The following is a 22,081-nucleotide window of genomic DNA, read 5'->3' as shown; positions in this document are numbered from 1 at the left end:
ACAGTCACAATTCCTCTATCCCTAATGTATGGTATTCCTCTTAATTCCAGGTGTGAAGGGGGCTGTTTCACAGGATTCTGTGAGCACAGGATGCTCGATTCAAGGGACCATTCGCCTGATCTGCTGGAGCCATTCCTATGGTCTTGTTCCTGTGTTCACCAGAACTTTCCCCTGTTTTCTGCTGCTCTGTGATAATTCAGTAGAGAAGACAGGCTCCCCAAACGGTGCCAAAACCCATTGTTTCATATAGGGTTTTTATATATGATACCAGCCCCATTCAGTCAGGACAGCTGGTTTTGATATCAGTAGCCTCTACTGAATTCTTTATAAACAGCCGAGTCCCAATCAAAACTTACCTGACTTACGGGAAATGGCTAAGTCAAATATATCTCTCAATCGGTCTTCTGTCTTCTTAGCCGATGGATTTCCTACTTCTAGGACAGGACGTGGGCAATGCGAAGTATTTTTAAAATATGGAAATAGGCAGCATCTTTACAGCTGCAGTTGCAAAGGGCATCTAAGGATATCGCCCAGTTGAGCAGGCATAAAAATCGCCGTGTAGACGGTGGATCAGAACTGGGTCATTGGTGCAAGTGGATAAACCAGGCACGCTAATGAGCAAGATCAGAAGGGACGAGGCTGTAAACACGGGGTGTAAATATATCACTTTGGGATATGTCCATCCGTACTTAATGTGCACATCTGTGGTTGTGTTATTGAACAGGTAATGACCCCACTGTAAGACCTGGTTTGCATGTGCAGCAAAATGAATGGGAATGAGGTAAAAGTGAGTCAAATGGACTGTACCACTTAAGATATAATAATAATAATAATAATAATAATAATAATAATAATAATAATAGTAATAATAATAATAGTAATAATAATAATAATAATACCTTTATTGTCAATGTACAACCTGTGTACAATGAAATTAACCAAGCCTCCTCGCTACCCCAGACAAACACTCAATCTCATTGCACTCTGTGTGCTTGTCACACAACACACCAACCACAAAAGTCAGTTGCACTATATTATTTTCCATTGAGCAGCCTAACATCCCACGGATAGAAACTGTTTTTTAGCCTGTTGGTACGACTGGCTTTACTTCTATATCTCCTGCCTGAGGGTAGAAGATTAAAGAGCTGCTGGCCAGGGTTTGAATCATCCCTGAGAATTGTTCTCGCTCTCCTAAGGCAACGATCCCTTGCAGTGTCATCTAGCGGGCTCAGGGGACAGCCCGTGATATCATGCGCTGTGTTCACCACCCTCTGTAAAGACTTTCTGTCCGTGGCTGTCAAGCCAATGTACCACACTGTGATACAATATGAGAGGACACCTCCTATTGTGGACCAGTCGAAGGAGGTCATCAATTGTTGTTTAACATTGTTCTTTCGCAAGACCCTGAGGAAATGGAGTCTCTGTTGGGCCTTCCTGACCACCTGAGTTATTGTTTTTCCAAGTGAGGTCTTCACTAAGGTAAACTCCCAGGAATTTAAAGGAAGAGACTCTCTCCACACAACCCCGATATACAATGGGACTAGTTCCCCTCTCTTCCTCCGAAAATCCAACACCATCTCCTTTGGGATGCTCCTCACACTGCACATGCAAACCAGGTCCTACAATGGAATCATGAGGAGAACCCCTCATAACCTATGTGAGGATCCCAAACTGTTACTGCAGCGTATTATGCTAGAATACTCATTCCATCGTATCTCAAACAATACCAGAAAGAGGAAAATAGCTTTGTATTTACTGGGTCTCCTCCCAGGCTTAATTTTCGTACAATAATGTAGCAAAGTTCTAGCTTCTAGTGTGACAGAGAAGCTGCCGTGGGTTCGGCAGATGCTTTGTTTTAATTGCACTGAATTACTGTTTTTCCTAGATGATCTTTATTATGTTTTCAAACATAAAACATTCTGAAGAGTGTAATTTTTCAAGCCTGTAATAGACAAGAGACATAAAAATAGAATACACAAGTTATTGAGACTACAGTCTTCATGTTACATGAGAATAAAGCTCTGCTGCTGTTGTTTACAGTATAAAGGTGGATCACACACGAGTCCCAGATATGCTCTGCTCACAGAAGTCCCACACACGCCATTGAGGTTTCTGATGTAAACAGGGCCACACATATTTCACATATTTCATTTACTCGCCAATTTAGGCCATCATATGTGTGTGTGGGGGGGTCATTTTTAAGTACTAGGCTTGCTCCATCTTCCATGTGACATCCCTTTCAGTATTTGAAGATGGCTCTCATATCTCCTGTCAGTCTCCTCTTTTCCAGGCTAAACATACCCAGCTCCTTCAACCGTATTTCATAAGGCTTGGTTTCCAGACCCTTGATCATCTTGGTCGCCCTCCTTTGCACACCTTGCCGCTTGTCAACATCCTTCTTAAACTGTGGTGCCCAGAATTTGACACAATATTCCAGGTGTGGTCTGACCAAGGCAGAATAGAACGGTACTATTACTTCCCTTGATCTGGACATTAGGCTTTGGTTGATGCAGCCTAGAATATCCCTAGCTTTTTTGCTGCTGCATCAGAAGGTTGACTCATGTTAAGCTTGTGGTCCACCAAGACCCCTAGATCCTTCTCACATGTACTGCTAGTAAGCCAGGTGTTCCTCGTCTTATTTTTCTGCATCTGGTTCTTCCTGCCTAAGTGCAGAGCCTTACATTTGTCCCTACTGAATTTCGTTTTGTTAGTTTGCGCCCAGTTATCCAATCTGTTAAGGTCATTTTGAATTCTGATTCTGTCTTCTGTGGCATTAGCTACCCCTCTCAGTTTGGTGTCATCTGTAAATTGGATGAGCATCCTTTCAGTTCCTTCAACCAAATTGTTTATGAAGACGTTGAACAACAACGGGCCCAGGACAGAACCCTGCAGCACCCCACTTGTCACTTTCCCCCAAGATAATGAGGAACCATTAATGAGTACTCTTTGGGTTTGGTCAGTCAACCAGCTACAAATCCACCCAACAGTTGCCTCTTCCAGCCCACATTTTACCACCTTACTCACAAGAATATCATGGGGGACTTTGTTAAAGGCCTTACTGAAATCAAGATACACTATGTCCACAGCATTCCCCTGATCCACCAAGCTTGTAACTCCATCAAAAAAATAAATAAAATGAGATTCATCTGACATGAGGTATTTTTGAGAAACCCATGCAGTACATACATCGATGCAGAAGAGTTTAAAGGTTAACATTTCATTGAAGACAGAATTTTTCCTGGTAGGACTAATGGAAATACAATTAGAAAAGGACAATGGAACATTATTTCAATATATGATCACAGCAGCAAGACTTACATACACAAAAGTAGAAGGGTTCATCATTACCTACCATGGAGGAGTTGACATGTTTAATTACAGAAAAATCAATGTTGATATTTACAAAAGATTGGAAACCTCTTCTTGTTGCATTAAAAAGAAAAAGAACTTGTTATATCTGGGTTCTAGGAAGAAAATAGAATGTGGAAAATTTGGGTGTTACATTGGAGTGGGTGATTAGAATATATAGCTGGCAAAGAATCAGAAGTTCTCATTTTTTTTTCTCTTTTCTAATTTTTATTTATTTCTCTTTTTTCTTCTTTTCCACTTCTTGGTTTGCATTTTATGTAGATTAGGTTTTTTATCATGGATATATTAAAAAGATACTGGGTATTTGATATTAACTTTTGTATATCTTTTTTCAAACTTTAATAAAATATATGGGGGGATAAGCAAAGACTGATAAGTAAGCTATTAGGCAGCAATAAAAAGTTCATTTTAACCAGGGGTGTCGGTTTATTGTGGAGTTGCTGCTGCTCCTGAAGGCAAGTTTTATGCAGCATCCACATGTTTTCCTCATTAAAATGTTGTACCGTACTGTTTTCCTATTAAAACCAGTACTGTTTCCACAAAAAAACCCTACAAGTTTATATATATATATATATATATATATATATATATATATATATATATTCCCAATAAGTGCTGAATCTGAATTAAAGATGTGGCATTTTGATGAGGACGTTGTATGGATGATGCAAAAACTTGCATGGGTGTGCAACACCAAGTCCGCAATAAACTGCTGTGTGGAAGCACAGGGATCACGTTCACAATATCAGTCTGTTTTTCCTCTATTATTGACACCGCGTTTGGCTCAACAGAAGTGTTATGTGCCTTCAAAATGCAGATGGGTGCATTTCTTTATTTAAGCCATTGTTAACCATTTTTTAGTCCAATGCAGGGTTTCCCAAACTTGGCTCTCCAGCTGTTTTTGGACTACAGTTTCCATCTTGCCTGACCACTGATCTTGCTAGCTAGGGATGATGGTGTTGGGATTTTCCATTTAAGTTGCAAACATGTGAGATTGTTACATGTCACATGTCTGTTTACATTCCAGCACAGTTTGCTGGAAACTTCCGCTGTGTATTGCTTTTGCTTTTGCTTTTGACTCTGTCTCTGAGGAGATGGAAAGAGAGTGGATTTCATGTTCTTTATTCAGCTGATAGTGGTGAGGAGGAATGAAAGTCCCCCCCAAAGTATCTGCTTCATATACATTATGTACACAATGGGCTGCACGTAATTGGCTAATTCCTGAATTCTCCTGTAGGCCAATCAGGTTGCGGATTCACTTCCATCGGGAGCTGGATTGGGTGGCTCCTGCAGACCAGTCATACTGCTGCATTGTTGTAGGACCAATCAGACTGCTGCATTCTGAATCCTATTGTTCTAGGACCAATCAGACTGCTGCATCTTGGATCCTATTGTTCTAGGACCAATCAGACTGCTGCATCTTGGATCCTATTGTTCTAGGGCCAATCAGACTGCTGCATCTTGGATCCTATTCAGCTCAGTACATAACAAATGAGAAAAGGTGCTGAGAGAGAGGAGGAGGTGAGAGAGAGGAGGAGGGAGACAGCAAACTCAGACAATGGGTTTCACATATGGAGTATTTGTAGCAGCCAGTTCAAGGAGTGAAGCAGCTGAGCTAGCTGAGAGAGCCTACAACCCTCTCTTCCTCTTTTTATATCTGGATGAAGTGTTGTTGGCTTCTTGTTTTCCACATAATGAAACCACCGTTTTAATAGGCAGGCTTCAAGCAAACCAGCAAGCATAAATGTTAACTCATTGACAGGATGCGACGCGTATGGACATAAATAAAGGAAAGGAGACCTGACGTGGTTTTTGCTTGTTGTTTCCAGGTTATCGCATGAGATTAGGATCTAGTACAGACAAGAAAGATTCGGGCCGACTTCACGTTGATTTTGCACAGGCAAGAGATGACTTTTATGAATGGGAATGTAAGCAGCGGATGCTGGCCCGAGAGGAGCGTCACAGGCGCAAAATGGAAGAAGATCGGATGCGGCCCCCATCTCCGCCCGCCATCATGCATTATTCGGAACACGAAGCAACTTTGCTGGCAGAAAAACTGAAAGGTAACGGGACGTTTCCCAGCCATGTTATCAGAAGGTTGATAAATCTACAACTCTGTCACAATAAGCTGTGTGCATATTAATGGGTAACAAAGCAGGTCTCACTTTTAACTTCCCTATAGCTGTTCAGGTGTGATAGTGCAGGCTGTAAGGTAAAGGTAAAGGGACCCGTGACCATTAGGTCAAGTTGTGACCGACTCTGGGGTTGCGGCGCTCATCTCGCTTTATTGGCCGAGGGAGCCGGTGTACAGCATGTGGCCAGCATGACTAAGCCGCTTCTGGTGAACCAGAGCAGCACATGGAAATGCCGTTTACCTTCCTGCCAGAGCGGTACCTATTTATCTACTTGCACTGGCATGCTTTTGAACTGCTAGGTTGGCAGGAGCAGGGACCGAGCAACAGGAGCTCACCCCGTTGTGGGGATTCGAACCGCCTACCTTCAGATCGGCAAGTTCTAGGCTCTGTGGTTTAACCCACAGCGCCACCCACATCCCTAGTGCAGGCGGTAGCCTGTAGCAAAAGAGGCAGGCATACCAAACAAGACACTCTGTCTCCTCTCTCTCACCACTGCTGCCACATGGGTCTCTCTCAATGTGTGTGTGTGTGTGTGTGTGTGTTTTAAAAAATAAGTCTAGGAACAAACATTTAACCAAATGCATGTACCGTACTTTTCTGTGTATAGGACAATTTTTTAAAAATTATTTTAAAATTATGTAAAAAAATTGGGGTCATCTTATACACGGATAGTGCATAGAGGGGATGTGGGATTGGTTGCTGCTGCGAGCTAGAGATTGTCAGTGGCTACTGGGCATGTTATTGGTGGCTGTGGCAAGGGCTGCTTTTGATTGGCTGTCGCTGCTGCAATTGGGTGGGCGATTGGCAGTCAGTCGGGTGAGCGAATTTTGGCAATCCCCCCTAAAAAAAGCTCCCGCAAAAAGCTCAGCAACCCCATTTTCTTAATTTGGAGTCCCGAAAAATAGGACTTATACATGGCTGTGTGTGTTATACATGGAGAAATATGGTACATGTGCTTAAAAATAATGGCAATGTATTTTCCTCTCACACATGATATCCTGAATACACTTAGGGGTGAATAATGCAAAGACAGTCAAGATGTTTGTAACAGTTCTTGTTTATTATATGTTATCTTTTGTAAAATTACATAGAATGAAATAAAAATATAAGAATAAGAAGAATAAGAATAACAACTAAGAATGCACACCTGGTAGGTAGGTGTAAGATAATTAACTGCTCAGCTTCCAGATTCTTGTATCTGTCACTGTTGTTCACAACGTGGGAGGCAGTTGGGTTCATCCCACAAGGGATTCACTGCTGTCCTCCTCCTCCTCCTCCCAGGTTGCTGATTTCAAATACTGTTAAAAATCACACAGCACCTAGGCAGTATGGTACCATTTCTACAACAGACAGAAAAACGTTACATGGTCCGCCAAGCCCCTCAGCAATTTTCAAGCGGTCTCTGGTGGAAAAAGGTTTGGGAACCGGTGCTAAGCTCATACAGAACAGGAGGCATTGTCCAGGTCACGTGGCCAATGAGATGGCTGCAATAGGGGATACCCAGCTTGATAAATGCGCAGTGCCAACTTTGTAGGCAAAAAGGACCAATGGGTTGGTTCATATTTGTGTGTTCAGACCCAGAAAGCTACCCCCTAAATAAATTCACACATGACTCAAACTTTTGGTTTGGTTTTTGGCAGAATTTAGGCCACAATTTTACTGATTACAGAAAGTGTCTGGTTGCATAGGCTCTGGTTTGACTAGCTCCCTGCCATGCAGGTAGCGCTGACCCAGGGCACCAGAATAGGTCAGCCAAGGGTGAACACCTGGATAAGTGGAAAGCCGGGAACAGGCTATCTCCACCACCCAAATGTCCCCCTGGACTCAGGCATGGGCACAACCCCCTCTCAGGGGTTGACCAAACCATCGAGTCCCTGGATTCCTTTAATGGAATACCCTTCACATAGGGATGGCGAGAGCGTTCTCCCATCCCTATCACCTGAACCAGAGCCTATCCACAACCTTACAAGTTGTGACGATTTGCTACGCAGCAGGCGAAACCCAAATGGCAACAGCCAATCAGCCAAGTGGGGAAAATTCCTGCCGTGCCCCTATCCCAATGACAGACGACACACGACGGCATAGCAAGGTCAAGCGCAAGCCCTAAAAGTAGGGAGAGGTGGGCGGGTGTTCTGAATGCACGCACCGAAAGAGGAAGCTCTGGGTCACGTTCATGGGCATAAATAGGTCCTTCAAATTGTTTGGACTGAATTCCATTGGCCAGAGTGCACCCAGCTTCGAGGGACCTACCAATTGGGTGTTGTGGCTGACCAATCGTACCCACCCACAACACAGGGTGTCAGTTTCCAGGTCTCACCGCAATATGTGCCCTCTTTAAGGGAGGACCCAATTTATGGTGGCGCCTCCGCAGCCCCAGAAGGGCTGCTGTCATTCTACTGATTTTGGTGGCTATGCAAAGATGTTGGATCTCATAAATACAGCTTCTCTGAGTGTCCCCCAGCAGTCACCCCTCTCAAGAGGGTGGGGGGTTGCAACATGAGAACTTTATCTGCAAATTTGAAGACCTGAGGTTCAAACATTTGAACAGATACTTTACATTGGACACCCAGATGGTTGACTTTCATCAGCTGATGGCATTCAAATATATAAATCATGACTTTCAAGACAAGTCTGTGTTGCAAGGTTTTAATGGCACTTCCCATAAATATGTGTATGCTTGAGTAATTGACATGCTGCCATCAGTGCAATAATTTCCTCTAAAATATACTTTACAGTTGGAGAAGAATGACTTTTTTAATATAAGAAAGTGCTCCAGTATACTAAACAACAACAAAAAGATCAGTTATGCAAATCAATTATACCTAAGAGCATTTATATAAGCAACAAAGCATTATATTTTTTTTATTTTCGTTCCTCTGAAGTAATATTTTTGAACGGTGTCAGCTTGACTCTGAAGGAAAGGCTGCAAAAGGCTGGAAACCAAGCCTAGCTTTTAAATTGGATTCTATTATTTGCATTCCGTAAGATATCTCCAGCAGACAAAAAATAAATTTACTGTCAGGGATCCAGGTGAACTTACAGAAGCTGAGGAGGAGGTCTGCGTTCTATTTCCAACAAAGATAATTATTTCAGCATGTAAGCCACTGGGCAGTCGGCTCATCAATTTAGGAAGCAAGGAGTGAAGATGAAATTAGGATTTTAAAAATAACCCGTAGAGAGGGCATTATGTTAGGTAATGTAGTTGAGCTGTGAATAATTTCCCTCTAGCACTTGTTAAATTGTTAGCAACTTGTATCTCCTAATTACAGAACCAATGAAGATTTTTCTCCTTGTACAGAACCGTCAATTAACTGTTAATAAGCTTGCAGGCCCATGCAGCTTGCAGGTGATGTGGGCCTAGATTTTCCTGTGAGCCCTCAGAGAATTTCCCCAACCCTGCAATGTTACACACACAATTGCAGCCGAGCTCAGCAACAACCAATGCTGTTTCCATCCAATTAAATGGTTTTGCAACTGTGGAAACTTTGCTACCTGTTTAGTGATGATTATATATTTTTAAAAATATCTCATTTTTAAATAAACAGTTGTCTCTTGAATGCTACTACTGAGTGTCCTATAGTGGAATAAGAAATGTGTGGAATTTTATATATATAATTTTTATTAATTTCAACATACCAATACATTCCACAGAACTTCACATCTTATACAATCTTTTTGGACTTCCATCAGCACCTCTGATGATCCACCATTTTTATCATTTCTTCTGCATTTCTTAAATTCCTATTGCCTTTAATTATCTTAACTCACCACCTCTTTAACCATTTTTGCAAGAATTCAAATAATTTACCTCACAAAACTTCTTGCAAACCGACAAACGTAATCTGGTCATCATAATTACTTTTCAAATAGTTCGTAAATTTACACCAGTCTTCTGTGAATCTCTGGTCCCGCAGGTTTCAAATTCTTCTGGTTAGTTTATCCAATTCTGCATAGTCCATCAATTTCATCCTCCATTCTTCTTTTGTCGATAATTCTTCTTGCTTCCATTTTTGTGCCAATAATATTCTTGCTGCCGTCATTGCATATAAAAACAACTTGCAATCCTTTCTGTTTATATCATCTCCTACAATGCCAAGTAAAAATGCTTCTGGTTTCTTAATAAAGAAATGTGTGGAATTTTTAATATGTTGACTTTTGAAACGTCGGTGGAGTGACAATTCTTATTTAAAAGTCTACTGCAGAATTAGAGTTCTCTTATTAAATTACAGGGATGGATCTTAGACAGACACACGAAAAGATGTGCTCTTTTGTTCAGACCCATTTCCACCATTCTCTGCCTTTTAGTCTGCAGCCTCCAGGTTGTTCCTGCAAAGACCAACTTGATTGGAAAGCGCTGTATAATAAAGATACCTATTATAATAATAAAAATCACATTTTCTGTTCGCTTTAACCTCATTTCCAGCTTAATTTCCTCAGTTTACATGTTACTCTGTGCAGCAAATGTCACATGAGAATAACATTTCTGAGTTTTTGTTTTTGAGAAAGAAAAAGCAGCTTTAGAAGGCTGCAATTTCAAGTGATGTAGTGGTTCGACTCATTCCATATTGGCTATGTTTCCCTTTAAAATGGCTTCCCTGTTTTCTTTCCTTGGGCTCCAGATGAGGAGGGGCAAATGGCAAAGTAGAACTAGGCATTTATGACGAATACAAAGCTGCCGTCACTCCGTGTTGCTTTGCTCCATTTTTCTTTGAAAATCAAATGGAATGTTTGAGGTATTGCTACCATGTGGGAGCTCCTCCCTCCAGATGGGCGCATGAGGCAGTGGTGCAAGGAACATAGGAAGCTGTCTTGCGCCAAGTCAGACTCTTGGTCTGTGCTGTCAGTGGCCCTGCAGTGTGGTGTAGTGGTTAAGAGCGGTGGACTCGTAATCTGGTGAACCGGGTTCGCTTCCCCGCTCCTCCACATGCAGCTGCTGGGTGACCTTGGGCCAGTCACTCTTCTCTGAAGTCTCTCAGCCCCACTCACCTCACAGAGTGTTTGTTGTGGGGGAGGAAGGGAAAGTAGAATGTTAGCCGCTTTGAGACTCCTTCGGGTAGTGATAAAGCGGGATATCAAATCCAAACTCTTCTTCTTCTTCTTCTCCAGGATAAGGTTGCCACCCATCCCTTAAAAACAGGATTGCCCCATTTTTAAACATCAGCATCCCCTGTCCTATTTGGGGTGCCTTTTGTCCCATTTTCAAAGTCATGAAAAAAAGTCACCTCCACCAGTGGCCTGGTCCACCTTTATCTATCTCATCCTGGCAGGGTTGAAGTCATGGGACACGGAGTTACTGCTAGTCCTAGTTTTCCATTGAATGTCCAAATTACCTTTCCTGTTGGTACCAGTGTGCCCAGTTGGTCCGAACTTAAAAATGGAAAGCATAATGATGGTGGTCAACAAAAGAGGTTTAAAGATTGTCTCAAGGCAAATCTAAAAAAATGTAGTATAAACACCGACAACTGGGAAACACTGGCCTGTGAGCGCTCCAGTTGGAGAACAGCCTTTACCTAAGGTGTCATGGGCTTTGAAGACACTCAAACTCAGGACACAAGGGAGAAACGTGCTAAGAGGAAGGTAAAGGGACCCCTGACCATTAGGTCCAGTCGCAGATGACTCTGGGGTAGCGGCGCTCATCTCACTTTATTGGCCGAGGGAGCCGGCGTACAGCTTCCGGGTCATGTGGCCAGCATGACTAAGCCGCTTCTGGCGAACCAGAGCAGCGGACGGAAATGCCGTTTACCTTCCCGCCGGAGCGGTACCTATTTATCTACTTGCACTTTGACGTGCTTTCAAACTGGTAGGTTGGCAGGAGCAGGGACCGAGCAACGGGAGCTCACCACATCATGGGGATTCAAACTGCCGACCTTCTGATCAGCAAGCCCTAGGCTCTGTGGTTTATACCACAGCACCACCCAGTACGCAAATCCACACCGTGATCAACTCCCACCCGGAAACCAATGTTCCCACTGTGGAAGGACGTGTGGATCCAGAATTGGCCTCCACAGTCACTTATGGGCTCATTGTTAAAACCATGTTTATGGAAGACAATCTTACTCAGCTACAAGCAATCACCAAAGAAGAAGAAGAAGAAGCTCAGTTTTTAAAACCAGGCTTTCAATTTGTGCTAAAATGTTCTCCCTGTTATTTTAAAAAATGAAAAATTTGTGGAATTAAATATTTAAATGAAAAAGTGATTTAGTCAAGTTAAAAATGTGTTAAAATAGCCCCACTTCCTTTTTGATCAACACCAATTTAGTACCATGTTAATTTCCCCCACCCCCTGCAAATATTTTAATTAGCACTGGAAGACTTTTTTTGCCCACCTTTTAAAATAAGCTATTAAAGCCAAGTGATTATTCAGTGGTACCTAAATAAGATGTCCTTAGCACAAATTAAAGAACCAAATTATTAAAGGCAATTGAAAACATTGATTAAAAAGCTCAGAATTGTCCCTTCCCAGTGCACATGCCAATGTCATGCTCATTAGTGAAGATAGCAGCATACGCGTGCACACACACACACATAAAATTATCCCCCCAGGAAAATCAATTACGATTTGGCAGCCCAAGACATTTGGGCACCTGAGGTGAACTACAAATTGCTGCCCGCTCCCCACCAGGGAAGAAGGGGTGAGTGAACAAGGGAAAAATAAATATCTTTATTAAGATCTGATGCCCCTGTGGATTCTGCTGCCTGAGTCGGTTGCCTCACCTTGTCTCATGGGTGGGCAGACCCTGGGTCAAAGCTACAAGGCTGGAAGGCTTCAGGGTCAGAGCACTTGGTCACTGAAAGCGCTATAGACAAGATAAATTAATAGTTTACATTTAAATGATTCTTCATCTGACTCTTGACTGTGCGCAGGGAGAGCCTTCAAAAACCTTATCATATAATTATTCCCAGAGTGAAGCTGCTTTATATTGCTTTATTGGATGAAAATTCAAGCCACAACATTTTACAAGACTCATAGTAATTAGGACTTTGGATGACAATTTATAAAGTTTTATGTTAGGGCGTTAAGTGAAGTCTAGTGTAAGAAACACCATAAATGTTATTTATGAGACGATTAATTCCTAAGGGCAGAAGTGTATTCATGGCACAAAGCATGTAATCGTAATTTGAACTTCTTGAATTGATTGTAGATGACAGCAAATTTTCAGAAGCTATTACAGTGCTGGTTACCTGGATCGAGAGGGGAGAGGTGAACCGCCGGACGGCCAACCAGTTCTATTCCATGGTGCAGTCGGCAAATAGCCACATCCGCCGACTCATGAACGAAAAGGCAACCCACGAACAAGAAATGGAGCAAGCCAAGGAGAATTTCAAAAATGCCTTAACGGGGATCCTCACTCAATGTAAGTAACACCCGTTAGTCTTCTGGTGGTAGTGGTGGGGTGTTAGGTAATCGGTGGTGGTGGTGTTGTAACCCTGAGGGTAAGTAGTTTTGATATAGTCCCTTTCACTGTGGAAGATCAAGGACCATTCATAAGATTTTACTTCTCAAGGTGAGCAACCTTATCTCAGTGATGCTGTTGTCGTTTGTCAGTAAACTCGAAGCATTGGGAAATGTAAGGATACTGACCGGGCGATTCCTCTGTCATCTGCTGTGAGCAAGCCCAATTATTTTTGCATTGAGATTCATCTGATAGCATCTTGGAGTCTTGTAGGAAGTGGCACTTGTTTTCACTCTTTTGGGAGGGGATTGTAACTAGACAAACGATAAAAAGATGTCTAGCTCTAGGAAACAAGAGTATATCACAGAAAACCCAGCCGCCTTTGCTGAGCATCTCAGCTGAGGTCCAGCTGAGATGCCCTCAAAAAGTAGAAGGACCTCACGTTCTGCTACGACAAAACGGTACCATATTCCAGAGGAGGTGGAAGCCGTCCCAGTTTACCTGTCAAAGCAGGTCTCACCTGATTCCTGTGGATGTGATTTGTTTTTAACTGTTTTTAGTTTTGTTTTGCAAATTGTTGTCACCTGCTTAGGGATTTGCTGGTGAAGAACAGGTGATATTATTATTATTAGCAGCAGCAGCAACAACAACATGATATTTTATATATATTGGGGATCCTTATAGACTGCCAGGTGGCAGAAAAATCTGATAAATAAATTGGCAAGTGTGCGTACGAATTCTGCCTTATGCACCAATTAATTATCCAAAGGGTTTGTGTGTGTAAAATATAATCAGTTCCATAACCTTAATGGGCCTTCCTCATAAAAAATAATCAGAATAATTTATTGGCAGATTCTTTTCTCTCTTTTTGTAATAAAAAGTACTTCCTGACCCTTTAGTTATGAACATTAAAGCCAACTTTTATTTTACTTAGACCATGTGGAAAATAGCTTGGATCCAGTAAACTGGTAGACAAATCACCTCAGTCAAAGCTTCTCAGTTATCCCAGCATGGAGTCGCCTTTTCAGAATAGCAGAGGTTAATCCCCGGTTTCCACTGTTCCCCCCACAGAGAAAATGTGATAACCAAGATTTACCGTATTTACTAGAGTCTAATGCGCCATCAAATCTAATGCGCACCTCAATTTTCAGAAACTTGAAACCAAAAAGAGAGAGTATTTGCTGGCGAATGTAAATGTGCCATCAAATTGAATGTGCATCTTAATTTTCGCAACATAATTTGGCCACAAAAGGTGAGCATTAGATTCAAGTAAATACAGTATAACTTAGCTATCATTAGTCACCACATAATTATCTCTGTCGGCAGAGTGTCGACAAGAGGTGTCTAGTGTGCCACCTTCCCTCCCTGAAAGTCCCCCCAAGCCTATTAAGTGTGCCATATCACCAGTGTAAGGCATCTTCCAGAGTTTTACTAAAAGGTTGCCTGTCTTCAAGAAGCTCATAGTCTGAAGGACATAGCCAGACAAGGGGAGTGGCTATACATTATTTCTTTCAAAAGAATGATGAATATGTGTTAATGTATTTACTAATCAGTATTTAATTAATTTAGCAATCAGTAATTAATCTTTCTTAGGTTAATTATCTGTAACTTCAACCTTGGTATGGTTTAGAACAGCGTAGAATTTGTTTTTCCTCTACCAGACCCCTTTTCTTGAAGCTTGGCCTTTGTTAGCTAGGCTGAATGGGTACAATAAAGTACAATAAAAACAAAATAATAAAGATTGAAAACGTTTTATATCTAGACTCTACCTGCTTTCTTTAGTGTGTTGGTTAGGTGTTAGATTCTTGTTCCCTTTTTTAAATGTAACATGGGAGTTTAATGGTCTTGCTGTGTTTGAGATTTATCTTATGGGAAGGGTGTCTTCAAAGCCTTGTGTGACACCTGCCCGCCCACTGCTTTTGTTGTAAAATGGAGCAGATTGTGTTGAAAGCATTCCCCAAAGATTTTCCTGGGGAAATCCGATACTCCTCTCTCTTTCCTCGTTATCCTGTTCTTCCAAAGTGTAACAAGAACCGCCACTTCATTTCTGGTTGGAGATGCTTCTGAATAATTGATCTCAATCCTCAGAACATGGGACGGTACATGTTTTGTTATGGAGTCTGAGGCAGATGGAAGGGAAAGTATTCCCCAGATATCACAGAGCTATCTTTGCCATTGTGCTTTCTCATTCCATGAAAAGCCAATGCAGAGAACAAGCTGTATCAACGGATCAGAACCGTTCATGCAAATACCTTGGAGTGGTGGGTTAGTCCGTGAGCCAGAACTCTGATATTGGGCTGGCTGGTGCCAAGCAGAGATGAAACAATGTTTTTTCTACTAAAAGCTTATTGCCTTTATAAATATGCATGCTGGATTTCTATAACTTTCAACTTTATGAGGTGCTCATTTGTATTCGAGCCAAATAGCTAACTATCCGTCAATTTCCCAGTTATTTGTTGGGTGCAGGGCACTGGCAGTTTTAGGGCACAGTGAAATCTTGTTGAAATCTGGGTCCTGGCAGTGGCGTAGCGTGGGTTGTCAGCACCCGGGGCAAGGCAAGTAATTTGTGCCCCCTAACCCGTGGATTTGCGCCCCCTAACCCATGGATTTGCGCCCCCTAACCTGTGGATTTGCCCTAACCCCAGATGTTGCGCCCGGTGCAGCCGGCCCCCCCTGCACCCCCCACGCTACGCCACTGGGTCCTGGTTTACAGATTAGGCTCTTGCAAGATCTGAGGAGTGTCAGTTTACTCACTTGAGTAATGATCCAATTGCTAGGTAGATGGAATTGCATGGATATTCCCAATAAAAAAATGGTGGTCTTTGGTCTCTGCCCATTGAGCCCTCCTGCCAGCCTTTCCCTTGAAAAAGAGCATTGGAAGGGGAGCACCCCACAAGAGTCCAACACTTCCTCTCTCCCACCCCCTGGCAAACCTGGTGTTTCCCAATGGTGTGCAACCTATTTGACTCTGCTGCTTAAATGCCAACAGAAGGGCTGGGCAGTGCATCACATTGGGCCCCCATTAGGCCTGGGCAATCTATCGATATATCGCTCAGAACCGGTATGAGGACTGCGATGTCAGCTTCACTCAGCGGTATATTGCTGGTGAAACCGCCACAGCTGCTGAGTCCCTCTGCTAGCGGCGTCCGCTGGAGGGACTCAAGAGTTCCTGGCTATTCCCCCCTCCCCACCTCCTTCTCTCTTTCTGTCAATCATCCTGGTCCAAACTGCAGCAGGCTTAGTGAGTTTTGCAGGGGTTCTAAATGATAGCAATTATTATTATTATTATTATTATTATTATTATTTAAATTTGTATACCACCCTTCATCCACAGATCTCAGGGCAGTTCACAACATAAAAATGCTATATGAAAGCACAAAACGCATGATAAAAGCAAGAACAAAAAAACCCAAACAAACCAAAACCCTTTCCCTTCCATTTCTTTGTCTGGCCTCCGCTAATGCCAGCAGATTCTCATAGCCATATGGTGTGTGCACAAGAATCTCTGCACATTCACCTAGTTCCCAGAGAGTTGGGAAATTTAGAAGTTGGGCCAAGCAACAAGAGATTGAGAAACGCTGACTGCACTGCAATATTGTGTCACTTCACCAGTGGATAATTGTAGACTTGGGACTTAAGATTTCCACACACTCTGTCACCAAATAATCTCTGTTGCAAAGCCGTGTTCTTTGGAAAACATCACCCTTTCTGCTCCAAAGCTGGCCTGCAGACACCAACTCATTAATTATCGTATCTCACCTTGACTGCTATAATTCTTTCTGCCAATTCGGTTGTCAGGCTTCAGCTTTTTCAGAACTCAGCCGCCAGCTTTTGACTAGGATCAGATTGGCAGTGTAAATCCCCACTTTCATGGGATCTGAACCTGGGCTGCCATGGAGAAATGAACCTGAGACTTCACAAGGCAAATGACGTCCTGACATTACCGCCACCCTCCACTCTCTGATCAGAGGCCCATTTCTGACCAGGGCTTGGTCAGAGCTCAAAGCAAAGTATAGTGGCTCTGTGCCTGACGGCAAATGGGTGGGCCTCCTTCCCTCAACTGCCTGTTAGTTAGAAAGACAAAAGACTAGAATGCAGAACTGAGTTATGTGAGCTGGATGCAAAAGCTACAGGCTAGGAAGGAAGAGAGAGAGAGTTGGAGAGATGCCTGATTTCTGTTGGAACCCAAGGCTGTGAGCTTGGGAGAAGCAAGACCCTCTGGCTCAGGTTGTAAGGGACCCCTGACCATTAGGTCCAGTCGTGACCGACTCTGGGGTTGCGGCGCTCATCTCGCTTTATTGGCTGAGGGAGCCGGTGTACAGCTTCCGAGTCATGTGGCCAGCATGACTAAGCCGCTTCTGGCAAACCAGAGCAGCGCACGGAAACACCGTTTACCTTCCCGCCGGAGCGGTACCTATTTATCTACTTGCACTTTGACATGCTTTTGAACTGCTAGGTTGGCAGGAGCAGGGACCGAGCAAAGGGAGCTCACCCCGTCGCGGGGATTCGAACCGCTGATCTTCTGATCGGCAAGTCCTTGGCTCTGTGGTTTAACCCGCAGCGCCACCCGTGCTCAGGTTGTATATATGTGTAAATAAACCATTGATCCTAAAGACGCCACCGTCCCTGCTGTACCTCATCACAGTGGAAACACAGACCCTGAGTAAGCAACTGGAACCACTGGAATCTGGCACTGCTCAGAGATTGGGGTGGCATGCAATGGTATCCTGAAAAGGGCTTGCTTTAGGTTTAAGCCAGAGTTTACAGTGGCACCCATCTTTTGTTCACTCATTTCCCCATTCTCATATAAAGAAATTGGAGGAGAGATACATCTTCTTCCTTTTTATACGGAGATGCAGGCCCTGTGTTCTGTTGTTGGAAGGTTCCTTTTCCTCAGCCCAACTCGCTTCTGGTAAATTTCCTGAGGTGTTCCTCTCGTCAGCTTGGAGGAAGAATTGAAGTGTGAATGGACAAGGCTCCTTTTAACCAGAAAAGGTGGGGGTAGAGTTAATCACCCAGACAGAGCTGCAGCTTCCATCAATTTGGGGTTATCTGTTTCTGAAGGAATGCAAGAAACCTGCCATAGCCTAGTCTATACATGGCTCTGGCTGTTCCAAATTCCTCTCTGCTAGAGCTATCTATTGGTGCTGAATGGTGGCAAACCATGGTGAGGTAATACAGGGGAGGGTTTATTTACACATGCATACAATCTAAGCCTGTGATGGAGGGGTTAAGATCATTAACCCCCCCCAAGAGGGTACTGCTTCTTGCCACAGCCTTGGATTCAAACAGAAATCAACCACAGCGCTCTCTCTCTCTCTCTCTCTCTCTCTCTCTCTCTCTCTCTCTCTGGTTTCCCAGCCTGCAGAATTCTTCCAGCTTCTAGTTCAGCCATCTCCCTTCTCAACTGTGGCCTTTGTCTTTCTAACGACCATCCATTTGCATCTGGCACCAAGCCACCATCTTTGTTCCATTACCGGCTCACCAGGTAGCCAGGCATTAGAAATGTCTCAGCATACAGCCTGCCTACCCCCCAGCAAGCCTATCACAATACAGTTGTGTATTGTGTATTTCCATTTATCCATACAATTTACAGAAAATACGGTGGTTTTCATGAGAACATATTCTTGCATCTTCTATCTTCTCAGGATACTTTAAGGGGGAAATTGCCTTTCAGTGCTTCCGTTATTGACAGCAAGACAAAATGTTGCATCTGGCTAATGAAAATTTTATATGACGTTAGATTAATCAACAGATGCTTGTTGATGAATATTTAACCATGCTTATTGCATAGCACTTCTGCTGAACGATGCTGCCCCTCCGCCATTCTCATTAAGACTCATTATACCCTTTTCCCATCTGAAGCTTGCATTCGTGTGCGCATCACTGTTTTTCTTGCCCAGAAACCCTTGAGATCTCTTACTGGTTCAAGACGGGTGTTGCTTCCTTCAAATACGCCAGTTTCCCCCCTCATATATTCTGTGAGTCACAATCCAGCTTGTGAGGCAAGACTTGAGGAAACGAGCGAGGGGAATCCATTTTTTCTCTTTTAGGCTTGATGGCTTTATTGGCAACATGAGGGCGAAATGCTAATAAAGTAATGCATTGATGCCGTGATGTGTGCATTTAAAATGCAGGGGAGATACCAAAGTTAGCCGTTCCCTCAAGACATCTACTAAGGTGTCCAATCTCTTATCTCAGTCAGGACATGGCTGGACCCTGACTTCTCCCCAACTGCTTAAACTTTTCATTCCTCCTTATCCTTGTGTGAAGCTCTTCATTAAAATCACATATTGCTATTGTTCTGATATTCTTGGAACTGAAACAGCTGCTAGAGATCAAAGTGGTCTTTAGAATAGAAAATAAATCATAATGATATAGACCCTTTCAACCCAGCGCTGATGTGCAGGGTGTTCTATAAAAATCATTCTCTGTAGCATGAGGGGCATTTTGCAAAAATCTTAGGCAGTAACATCAGAGGCAGCCTTTTTCCGGCAGTCTTGGGGGATCCACGTGAGAAGGCTGCAAATGCGTTCATACGGTGATCTCTGATTATTTGTCGTATTTGCCAGCATTCCTCACGCTGTGGATGTATCCGAAGCAATATCAGAAAATAGCGTAATCTGATTTTAGAAGTGAAAACAAACACAAAATGCTTGAGCGGTTCCGTTCCTTCATGCTCTGGTCGATATCCTGTTGTGAAGCCATCAGTACGTGGTACCTTCCTGCAAGGCTGAACTACCAGCCTGCCAAACCTTTAGAGCAGATGCGGCCCAATTGCCTTCTAAATTTGGCCCGCAGACAGTCCGGGAATTTTTTTACATGAGTAGAATGTATCCTTTTATTTAAAATACATCTCTGGGTTATTCGTGGGGCATAGGAATTCGTTCTCCCCCCCCCCTCAAAATATGGTCCAGCCCCCCACGTAGTCTGAGGGATGGTGGACCGGCCCACGGCTGAAAAAGGTTGCTGACCCCTACTTTAGAAAATGCCCACCAGGCCCAGTTTAGCACTGCCAACAACGTTGGCCCTTGCAGAGGTGGCAGAGAAGGAAACAAATTAAAATTACATGTAGGCAGTACTAATGCCTCTGTTTGCATTAGTATGATCTTTAAACCAGGTGTCGGTGCTGGTAAGGACGCTCTGCAGCCCCCAACAGGCTGTCACTGGCAGTGAAATTTGCAGAGCACAAGACATAGTAAGTCTCTTCCCCTGTTCATTGCAATCAAGCCTCAGCGTAAGACTCCACCTCCTTCACTTTCGGTTGCTGCAGGGATTTTCTCTCGGCTGCAAGAGCCTTTTGCATGATTTCCAACTCTCTCCAAATCTCAGTGCAAATGAGATAGTTCTGTTACACTGGGGCACGTTGAATTTTTCAGCTTTCAAATTCCAGAAAAGAGAGGTGCCAGAGGGTTGTAACTTGACTTGGGATTTCAAAGTATTTTTCATTAAATTAATATAATTTAGTTTTGGTTGGTAAAGGACTACATAAAAATACTGACTTTTAAACATTTTTGTGTAATTTCTAATAATTTTAAACTTGTTCATCAATTTTTTTTGTAAAATTGCATAAAAATCATTAGAAATGATTGCCAAGTACCTGCAGTTATCTTATATATTAATACTTTTTTATTTTTATATATTATACATATTTTATATTAAATTGCACATTACACACACACACACACACACACACACACACACACACACGAACTTGCTTTCACTGAAGGCCAGAGAGAGAAGACAGCTTCTATTGGACCACATCAGATTGGCTTGACAAACCTTCCTGAGTGTAATAGACAAGTCAAAAAGCAGAAGCGTCAAGAAGACGAGAGAAGGTTGCTTTCTGAATGTAAGCAGAGAAGGAAGCGAGCAGGATGCTTCAGTGCCATCAAATGAAATAATTTTCTATGCTGATGAATATGAAGAACAAATAGCTGATGCCCAAGATGGAAATGACGGAAGTTATGAACTGGCTTTAGGAAAACCAAGAACGCCTTCCATAAAAAGGCAAGCGCAATAGAAACACATAATGTTGCTGTGCAGAGCATCAGATATAGCGTTGGCCTCCGTGCTACAGCTGCTGTAATCACAGCCCCCTTTATGGATGCTGGCTTGATCACTGAAGAAGGCAAGAGACTTGTAGCTGATCACAATAAAGTCAAGAAAAAGTTATGATACCTCTGGATCAAGACTTTGATGATCTTTGTCAGAAGCGTGAAGTTGACAGCATCTTCTTTGATGACCGCACATCATCTCAGAACAGCATTGTTCTGTGTGCTGTGAGCCAGGTGGAAGATACGTCTCTCTACCTCTTCCCTCTGGAGCAGCGGTTCTCAACCTGTGGGTCCCCAGACGTTGTTGGACTACAACTCCCATCATCCCTGAGCGCTGGCCTTGCTAGCTAGGGGTGATGGGAGTTGTAGTCCAACAACATCTGGGGACCCACAGGTTGAGAACCGCTGCTCCAGAGAAAGGCTCAAACAGAGAAAAACCACCAGACGTTATTGCCAATAATCTTGTCGATTTCATGAAGAAGGGCATTGATAAGCACCTGTAGGCCATTGGAGGTGATTCTACCAATGTTTACACTGGCTGGGAGGGTGGAGCCATGCATTGGGTAGACGTCAAGCTTGGTCATAGGCCGATCTGGTTAGTTTGTGCCCTCCACACCAACAGGTAACATTGACAAGATGCTAGACGCAGCTACAGACCTTGAAATTGATCATTCGCCAAATCACAGGGCCTCTTGCTTCACTGAGTTTCATGTAACATGTTTGACATGTCTGAAGGCAATTCTAAGAAGTGCGGGTGGAAGTACCGTATTTTTCGCCCTATAGGACACACTTTCCCCCCTCCAAAAATGAAGGGGAAATGTGTGTGCGCCCTATGGGGCGAATGTAGGCTTTCGCTGAAGCCTGGAGAGGGAGAGGGGTCGGTGCGCACCGACCCCTCTCCCTCTCCAGGCTTCAGGAAGCTATCTGCAACCCTCGGGAACCCGGCACGAAGCCGCGCCGGGCTCCGGAGGTTTGCGCAGAGCTGCCTGCGCTCCCGGGCTCCGCGCAGCTCTGCTCAACCCTCAGGAGCCTGGGGGGAAGCCGCGCCGGGCTCCCAAAGGTTGCACAGCCCCGTGCCTGGGGGGGGGGGATATTTTTTTTCTTTATTCCCCCCCCCCAAAAAAAA

At 43.4% G+C, this 22,081-nt stretch overlaps 1 protein-coding gene across 8 annotated transcripts in view; it reads left to right on the top strand.

Annotated features, from left to right (window-relative positions):
* The window catches only part of ENOX1 (ecto-NOX disulfide-thiol exchanger 1), a 273,652-nt gene that overhangs the window by 183,531 nt on the left and 68,040 nt on the right, over positions 1 to 22,081 (top strand). For all 8 annotated transcript variants that reach the window (XM_077933440.1, XM_028738095.2, XM_028738100.2 and 5 more), the window contains 2 exons: positions 5,199 to 5,432; positions 12,647 to 12,859. In XM_077933440.1, the coding sequence (XP_077789566.1) occupies positions 5,199 to 5,432; positions 12,647 to 12,859 (447 nt within the window). The remainder of the gene's footprint in view (positions 1 to 5,198; positions 5,433 to 12,646; positions 12,860 to 22,081) is intronic.

Source organism: Podarcis muralis, chromosome 8 (assembly GCF_964188315.1).
Source record: "Podarcis muralis chromosome 8, rPodMur119.hap1.1, whole genome shotgun sequence".
In the NCBI taxonomy this organism is placed as follows: domain Eukaryota; kingdom Metazoa; phylum Chordata; class Lepidosauria; order Squamata; family Lacertidae; genus Podarcis; species Podarcis muralis.
Note: the sequence above shows the minus strand (reverse complement) of the source record. Positions and strands in the feature narration are given on the sequence as shown.